General features: G+C 44.3%; 1 protein-coding gene across 1 annotated transcript; it reads right to left on the minus strand.

The window, feature by feature from the left end:
* Nucleotides 1–4920: 4920 nt before the first annotated feature.
* On the minus strand, nucleotides 4921–8862 carry LOC147868889 (ferric reduction oxidase 7, chloroplastic-like). The gene is made up of 7 exons (XM_087324417.1): nucleotides 8636–8862; nucleotides 8114–8450; nucleotides 7645–7879; nucleotides 7097–7439; nucleotides 6685–6946; nucleotides 5703–6532; nucleotides 4921–5144 (listed from the first exon to the last, which is right to left on the minus strand). The coding sequence occupies exons 1-7, from the start codon at nucleotides 8817–8819 to the stop codon at nucleotides 4936–4938; spliced, it is 2400 nt and encodes a 799-aa protein (XP_087180543.1). The 5' UTR covers nucleotides 8820–8862; the 3' UTR covers nucleotides 4921–4935.
* Nucleotides 8863–9767: the final 905 nt, after the last annotated feature.

Genomic DNA, 9767 nt, shown 5'->3' on the forward strand with positions numbered 1-9767 from the left:
CTTTTTCTATATCTCTCCATCGCATACTATGGACTATTTACAAATATGACCAGTGATAGGCACTCCACCATGGAAGGTTGTGCTACCAATTCAACTCGGATAGCTAGTGTGCATGGGGAGGCTTTAGGACCATATGGTTGCACCATACATGAGGGCAAAAAGGACCACAATGTCAAATAACCATGCTTTGGCACAGGGTCTCTTGGAAGACTTCTTTGTAGCACAATCATATGAGTCCATGTAAATCCTCATGGTCTCTTAGTCAATAATAAATGAGCGCATATGGATACTCACGGTCTCTTGGTCTTGAGTTCTTTGTAGTTTCCTTTTTGTGTTTTCAAAAAAAACAGAGATGATAATGTAATCTTACAATGATTATGCTTTTATAATCCTCTCTGTCCAATCAATCATGGTTATGCATTAACCATAATTTCTTACATGATTACAACATGGAAGCTCCCTACACCTTAGAGTTTTCTAAAATAAGTATATACTAATGTACTTCAGTTGTAAACATTCTATAGGGTATAACGTATACATTGACGAGAACTGCACGCTCCCTATACGCAACGCTCGGCCACAACCGAGCTTAGAATCATACACAGAAAATGGGAAACGGAAAACTCACGACACAAAGGAGAGGAAAATGTACACAGGGTGTTTAACGTGGAAAACCCAAACTAAGGGAAAAAAACCACGGCAGCCCACAGGCTGCAAACTATCACTATGTTAGAATGTACAATAGTGAGTTCACGGAGGCAACGACCTCGTGCTCACGATCTTCGCCACAGGCGGCGGTTACAATCAGAGGCAACGACCTCTTTCTCTCTCACTCTCACTCTCTGTACATTGTTACGCACTTTTGGTCTCGCATAGACAAGAATAACAACAACCACAACAACTATAACAAAAGGTTTGCCCTAAGTCATATTTATACTAATATGACTTTTCGGCTATTTACTGATATAGCCTCGATGGACTCCCAGAAACATATTTACGAATATGTCTCTTCATCCGGTGAGCATTCCTCATCAGGTTTGCACCATCCGGCTCTCCGTAGCCGGGTACTCCTCAGCCGGTTCTCACCGGGTCTGCACCATTCGGCTCTCCGTAGCCGGGTACTCCTCATCCGGTTCTCATCGGGTCTGCACCATCCGGCTCTCCGAAGCCGGGTGCTCCTCATCTGGTTCTCACCGGGTTTGCACCATCCGGCTCTCCGTAGCCGGGTACTCCTCATCCGGTTCTCACCGGGTCTGCACCATCCGGCTCTCCGAAGCCGGGTGCTCCTCATCCGGTTCTCACCGGGTCTGCACCATCCAGCTCTCCGTAGCCGGGTACTCCTCATCCGGTTCTCGGCCTCGACCGAGTTTGTTCATTGGCATTGTTCTTCTCTCTTCCCATCCGGAGGGACCTGTCTCTCAACAAACTCGCCCTTCACTCCGGCATGGGGTGTCTCACTAGTCTGATCCGCTTCCAGCATGCATCCAGCTTGTCGGGTATCAACACTTTGGTCAGCATATCTGACCCGTTCTCGGCCGTGTGGATCTTCGTCAGCGCGAACTCCTGGTCATCTATTCTTTCCCGGATCCAGTGATACCTTCGCTAGATATGCTTCGTCCGGGAATGGTAGGCCGCATTCTTAGCAAGGTGGATGGCACTTTGACTGTCACAATAGAGTCGGTATTCATCTTGCCGAATACCGAGCTCTCCGATGAAGTCCTTCATCCATAATATTTCCTTGCCGGCTTCCACAACCGCCATGTACTCCGCCTCCGTGGTTGACAATGCAACCGTCTTCTGCAGCGACGACTGCCACGAAACAGCTCCCCCTGCATATGTCATTACATACCCGGATGTAGACCGGCTGGTATCCACATCAGCCGACATGTCAGAATCGGTGAAACCGTCAAGTTGAGGTTTTCCGGAGCCGAATCGGAGACACATATTTGAAGTGCCCTTCAAATACCGAATCATTTTCTTCGTGATCTCATTGAAACAAAGAAGATAGAGTTAAAGTTTACTCCCTCTCATCAAATGTGGGCTAATTTTCTAACGAAACCTCTTCAACATTCTAAGCACATTATTTGTTGCAAGCAAGTTGGATTAATTGATGTAATCAAGAGTGGAATGAGTATATTTGAGCTTGCATACAGATTTGCTTGCTGGATCGCTAATATCGGATTCGAATGCTCTATCGTTGTAATTGTATACTCTGTGCTTTATTTGAACAAATTGTATTTCGCAAATGTTGTTTCTTTTATAATTTTGTTGCATAGCACTGCAGCCCATTTCTGTAGTCTTTACATGGTTCCAGCACAACTGACACAACTTAATGGCTCACGACACAGGCTTAAACTGTACACAGCACGTGAATTTTCTTAATTAGTTCTGGTTAGAGTTGAAGTTTTTGTGTGATTGTGTCGATGGATAAAATGTTTCGTGAGGTTCTTCCATGCCCCGTTTTATTATCTTCACATCTGTGACATAGCCAATCATATGGTCATAGTATACTTTACATGGCTCACTAGACCATATGATGTAGCATATGGTCTAGTATACATTATGTGGCTCCCAAGCATATGGTCTAGCAAGGCAACGCATTAGATGGATCACTCCTTGCTTCCATTCACAATTATATGTATTGATAATGGCAAACATGTTTTGACGATCATCTTCAGTATATCCCCAATATCCTTGCCCCAAAAGGTATCGATGGATCTTGTATATCCATGATGCAAAAGTGTTGTGGTATGGAAACTTCTATCCTTGAAGAAAGCTACCCATTTGTTGATTCGTGCAATTCTTTTAGTGTGATAGTGGTTTCTTCTTCTCTTCTTGTTGGCTTCTTCCTTGTTTCACAACACGCGAACAATAGAGCACTAGCTCTTCCACGCACAAGCGACAATGGCATGCTATGATTGCAATAGTCAACTGTAGGAGTGCATGTGAGCCAAATTCTTTCCATGAAAACCACAAAAGACCGAGCAGTGTTGTGTCGCCCATTACACACATCGTGAATTCCATGTAAACCAAGGATAGATTTCAAATGCAAATGAGTCGCCAAGTCATGTAAGCGTTCAAGCAATAGTTGATTGTAGGTTAATTACCTAATTATTAACAAATGGCTTCATGAAAACCACAAAAGACCGAGTGGTGTTGTGTTGCCCATGACACACATTGTGAATTGCATGTAAACCAAGGATAGATTTCAAGTGTGAATGAGCGGCCAAGTCATGTAAGTGTTGGCATGTGTTGAAGACTTATTTCAATGCTTTGAGGCTAGTGTTCATGCTAAGACAACTGGACCAAGGGAATTTGAACATATTACGGTTGTCGAGGATGAATGTGTGACCAAGTATACAAAGGAACCACTCCTTGCAAACTCAAGATTGGGATAATTTTTGCCTTGGTTAGTAACTATTTTTTTTGCATGTTCAAGGCATTGATAGTGAAGAGTTTGGAGGTTGGAAGGTCATTGGTTTGACACAACATCAATGTGACATATTGTTCTACAGAAGTGACATATTATGATTCCGAGAAAGTTGTAATGTGAGATTAAAATTTGAAACTGTGACCATGGGTATGATGTGGAGTATATAACTAACTGAGAGTACGAGGGCAAAGAAAGACTTACCACAAAGCCGATATAGGTAGCTCTAATACGAGAGAGATTTTAGATATAGATGGTCATTAGGTTTCACATGAGTTTCATGTGAGTGTGGTGTCCCTAAAGAGTCCCAACCAGACCATGGTTCCGAAGTGAGTCAAGACGGACTCAAGAAGCCCCAAAACGTATTGGGACAAGGCGTCAGGATCGAGGTTGGCATGAACATGAGGAGTTGGGAAACAAGAAGGGAACCACTCCCAATGGTGGTCCCAGTCCCAATACTAAAGAAGGGGTTCGACCCTTGGGTTGGGACTTAGAAAATACCCAGTCCTAGACCTTGCCACAAAAACAACAACGTCGCAGTGACCAACCACAGGGGAGCCTAAAAGCCACCTCTTGGCCTAATGGTCAAGGCAGCCCAAAAAGCCATCTCTTGGCCTAACACTAAGGGACTCCACCAGCCACCCCTTGGTCTATATATGGAGGAGTTTCTCCTCATTTTTGATAATTCCCTTCCAATTAATTTTAGACTCCTCTTCCGAGTCTCTCACTCTGTAATCCTCGTTCCCTTGCAATTAATTACTTTAGTTTGAGTGTTTTTATGAGTGAGCATAGCAATGGAGCAGAACATTAGGGTTAGGGTATGGTTGTGGAATTGACATGTAAAGTGAAGGGAGGTATGCTGGAAAGTAGTGGAATGCTGTAACATATTGAGTTGTGGAATGAATATATTTGAGCTTGCATACAGATTTGGTTGCTGGATCGCTAATATCGGATTCGAACGCTCTGTCGTTGTAATTGTATACTCTGTGCGTTATTTGGACAAATCTTATTTCGCAAATGTTGTTTCTTTTATAATTTTGCTGCATAGCACTGCAGCCCATTTCTGTAGTCTTTACATGGTTCCAGCACAAACAAACAAAAAGAAAAAGAAAAAAAGAAACTGACACAAATTAATGGCTCACGACACAGGCTTAAACTGTACACAGCACGTGAATTTTCTTAATTAGTAATGATGGTATGTATAAAATACAGTGGAAAAACCATTGTTCCGATATTCTTAATGATCTCTGGGAAGGGGTAAATCAAGGCTATTATTATTGAAATCACGACGGGTGGGTATATGTGCGATATGGACAGTGCAACTTATTGATCCTGACCATATACATACATACATACATACATGTATGTATTATGTACTACTACTACTCAATCCACCATTATTCTTCATTCATAACAGCCAACGAAATGCCGGCTCAACAGTATATAGTGCAAGAAACACAGACAGTATTCATAATAATGGTGATGATGGAAAGGACTAAATCTGACTACAGGCTGAAGCTCACAGAGTGGAAGTGCAGGAGGGCCCCCCTGTGGCCTTCCGAAGATTTGGATGTGTCAGGGGCGGCATAGAAGGGGCGGAAAGGCGAGCATCTCTTGCATTCTCTGGCAATGTCCTCTTGCATGCTCTCCGATGCCGACACCAGAACTCCCACACATTCCCCACGGTGTTGCTCCACCAAGCCCTCGAAGACATCTGCCAATATTTTGGACCATCAAATTTAGAAGAACTACACATTCATTGCTTGACATGCTTCATTCTCAGGGGTAATTCATTCATGCATCAATTCAGTGCCATATATAATCGCAAGTCCACTACAGTATAGCATACATAGCACATTCCTGAGTAGATGGTTTGAAATAGCTATGGCATGATATTTGAATTAACTAGTACTTTATTCAGCCAGAGGATGAGATCATTGAGCTAGAAAATTCTGCACAAATAGTACTATATATTCGTATATAGTGACTGCAGCTTGAATAGAAGGGATTAAAATTTCAGAATTGGGGTAATCTACCTGTACTCATATATTCACAAACTTGTATATGTACTACTACTACTCTTCCCAGGTTAAAGAAGATACCACATATATTCACAAATGCTTATGTTATGAAAACATACTTAACTTTCTTGGCGTAACGAATGCTTATGTTTTTTCTTTAACGTTTTTAACCTTTAAAACTTTTTTGCCGTAATAAAAAGTTTAGGGTTTAGGGTTTAGGGTTAGATGTGGACCCTATGATGCCAACCTACCTTTCCAGTTTGGCCGTGACAAAATGTGGACATCCCCATCCCACTGAGATGCGCCATCTTCGATTCCGTTGTAAGTTGCTCCCAAATCTTCGTTACTTCCGGATGGAGAAGAAGTCGGACTCTGTTTCCTCGGCTGCACCGATGCCGAGCTTATACTCGATTGTCGTCGCAACATATGGAACCATAGCAGAACCACGAGGCCGCCACAAATGAGAATCCCCAAGATCATGCACGCCACCACGACATGCGCGCGATTGTAATTGGTGAAGGTGTGATGGGCATAGGACCTCACAATAAAAGTGTTTGCCAAGCCTGAAAGCACAAAGTATCCTGCAAAGGATGCAATGGTGGTTAATGCTACCCATGAGGTGCTCCCTGTGCTGCCAATGCTCGAGATTCTTCCATCGGATTGTGGGTGTTGTGCCGCCGGATAAGAGGAATCAAATATCAATGGTTGTGATGTAGGGTGTTCACGGTTAAACTTGGATAGGTCCAAGGATTGGCCTATTCTATATGAATTATGAGCCGTGTTGCCACCGGGTAGTGGCACTCCCTCATAATCTTGTATGTTCTTCGAGGTTATGTATACATGTACTCGGATGCGCAGTCCTAATGTCTCATAGCCAGGGAGAATTTGGTTAGGATATAGGGTATTTAGCACACATAACTCCTCTGGCTTTCTTATGCAGTGGTAGAGTGTGATGGAGGTCGGAAGAGTAGTCGATGCCGGTGAGGATCTAACGTCTTTGTATCGATACAAGATATCGCGGATTATAGCGAGGGCAGGGGTGAGGCCTATGCCCCCGGCCACGATGACTAGGGTTTTATACCTGCGAAATATTAATCATATACATTACATTAAGTAATGGAAGCAACTCATTAATGTGAAGGCTAGTTATATCAATGAGGAACGACAGACATGAGCTTTGGGAACGGAATCGAGAACAGGAATTACGACAAATAATTAGAGAGATCCCCATACTTTAGGTAGAAATCGGACTCATCGCCGTAAGGACCTTCGACTCTAGCCTTAAACGAGAAAGGGCAGGAACCCCCAGTTTTCTTGGCACTTGAGAATTGATCGCGCAAACTATTCGTCCATTCGCCGAGAGGCTTGATTACGATGGAGAGCTCCTGCGTGTTATCGAGAGGGGACGATGCGCCACTGAAGAAGTGCCACTGTAGTTTGGAGATACCAGGAATCTGGATGCACCATGTGGAGAGTGCATTATAGAGTGGGGTCCCTGACATAAGTAATGATCACATTATTGCCTGTTATTAGTAAAGGTTAGAAGAGCTCACTGACTGAATTTAGTCAGAGAGATTCTGGAATATTAATTAATATGTGGATCCGAACAAGCACACATACATGAAAGAGAATCCATTTATGTTACCTTTGGTGGCATTGGTGTTAAGAGGCAGCAAGAGCTCGACTGTGCCATTCTGGAGGAGCTTGGCCGAGGATACGCGGACAACACTGGACGATTGGATCATGCGAAGGAAGCGATCGATGAAGAAGAGCATGAGAGGGACGATGAAGAAATGATAATTCCAGACCGCGTGATACAGCCAAAAGAGGGAGAAGAGGAGATACAGGTGGTGGACCGAGAAGAATATGTCGTAGAAGCGGCGACGCACGAAGGAGAGGGAAGTGGCCCACATGACTAGACCGAACACCCATGCCACCAGCCCGGCCACTACCGCACAGTTTTCTTGCTTCGTGACCCACCCAAAGATCTAACAACAAGAAGCGAAAAACAAATTATGTCCCTATCAAGATATGATCAAACACACTCAAGTACAATGAATGCATCATGATGGAGAAACCACATGAGCCCTAGCATAGGTTGGCCCTTGGGACATCATCGGCGTTAAGCCTTGTAACATTATGGTAATATTGGGCGAGACAGTGAGCGCGAAATACTGCATGATTTGAACCTACCAAGTGCGTACGGTTGGTGTTGGCATAGAGAATGATGTAGCCGAGGCTATGGAGGCTGACGAGAACAAGCATGGAGACGGCGAGCCAGATGTGGTAGCGCACGGCGCGCTCGAATGGGATGCCTACGAGCCGAAGAAACGGCGAGCCACGCGACACGGGGATCCAGAGCAACGAGAATGGCACGACGGCCACGCGTCCGAAGTAGAAGGATACGTTATTCAATTTCTGCCATGGCCTGCAATATCAATGGAAAACATGAGTGCTTATTATGTACACTCTTGTCACATCTTGTCGAGCTCACGAAAGCCTCCTCGTATATGTGATTGGGAATTTAACAAACAATGTGAGCTTGGCGATGGTGTTCAAAGCATGAATGTGTGTGTGTGTGTGTGTGTGTGTGTGTGTGTGTCTGTTGGAGAGAGAGAGAGAGAGAGAGATATGGTTATGTCATGATCGTAGTAGGACGTACTTGGCGGGGGGCGGGCCGGAGCCGTGGTGGTGCTGGGTGTTGTTGTCGATGCGGGTGAAAGCAATGTTGACGATTCTGCTGAAGTGGTAGATCATCAACAAAGTTATGGCCAGAATTCCGAGAAGCTCCGAGGCCGTGAGGATGCCGAAGGGGCTCTTGTCCACCCACACCGGGTACGTACTCATCTGCCATTGGTTTTTCCAGCCGTTTGCACCCGCGGGCACCACAACACGGAGCTGTGCAGTCTTTGCTTTGATGAATGCGCGGAGCCGGATCACGACGAAGCTCAGAATGGTGACGACGAAGAAAGGCATGGTTTGGTATATGAATGTCGAACCTAATGGATGGATGCCATAGATATATATATCAGTTTTAAGTAGGAGGGAGCTGATCACTTGACAAACCATATATATGCATACACATATATATGCATTATGTGATCACTAATTATATTATATTACTGGTAGGAGGTGTACTGTAACGATTCATCTGGGTGAGATTGATAATGAGGGGCTTAGTTACCTTCGCGACCGTCGGTCCGAAAGAAGCGAGAGTGGGATTTGTTGCCGATCCACGACTCCACGTATTTCTTGTCTCCTTCTGGATCGGGCGCGACGAACCACCATAATACCCAAAACACGCACGCGGCCACGATTACCGCTTCCGTGACCGCTTTTGCCACCTTCGCCCGCCGAATTGCCCCCATCAATCTCTCATCATCCTCATCTAGGCCATGGACGACCGCCGCAGCCTCCCTACCTGCATCAATCCTTGCGTTAATGCCTCGGAATATCAAACTCGGTAGCCACAAGGCAAGGAGGCCAAAATTCATCCATAGGAGGCACAAACAACAACAACTACTGCTACTTCTCCAACATACTCATCGCGGATTAATCGAGAAGTTAACTGCCGAAAGATGTGCGAAACTCAATCGCTTCTATGTACGGCAATGTTGTTGATCATTAGGGAGAAGAATGAGGAGGGTAATGATGCTCGACCAGACAAGCCTTAAACCACACAGATCCTGTTAAGGACAAAGTGGAGTGTTATATATATATATACTTGCATGATATGGTTGGGTTGACTCTAGAGAACAGCTACCCACTAGGTAGTAGTACAACACTGGTACCGCATGGGTTGTACTAATGTGTTAAGTCAACTGGTATTTGCGAAGGACCTCTCATGTCCCCATAAAGACAATGCTAAGCACGAAAAATAGATTCAACAAAATATGTCTATAAATTCGTTTGTGTGCCGCGCGCCGGCCGGGTCGACCCTTACACGTTCTTCCCTTTGTGTAAATTACATAATCACAAGAATTGCACCATATTTGTTGGGTATGGAAAACCTCATGGCTACAAGGGTTATCAATTTTACATTGACCCAAATGTCAAACGATTTTTATTTAGTCAATCACCGATGTGCAATGAAGATAGCCTAATATCTCATACATGAAAAGACACAAGCTACAACTACCATACCAAACCCCTCAAACATCAAATCCAACAAACAATATCATCAACTAGTACTTTTAAATAGGCTCCGCTAGCTTCCTAAAAACTCGAAGTCATAATTGACAAAATGCTCATCGAACATCTTCTGTGAATATTCACATCACTAGACGCTCAACCACATATTTCCCCTTTAACTAATG

The sequence above is a fragment of the Azolla caroliniana genome, unplaced genomic scaffold (genome assembly GCF_043228905.1).
Source record: "Azolla caroliniana isolate FFs.n. ecotype wild unplaced genomic scaffold, voAzoCaro1.0.p SCAF_1, whole genome shotgun sequence".
Lineage (NCBI taxonomy): Eukaryota > Viridiplantae > Streptophyta > Polypodiopsida > Salviniales > Salviniaceae > Azolla > Azolla caroliniana.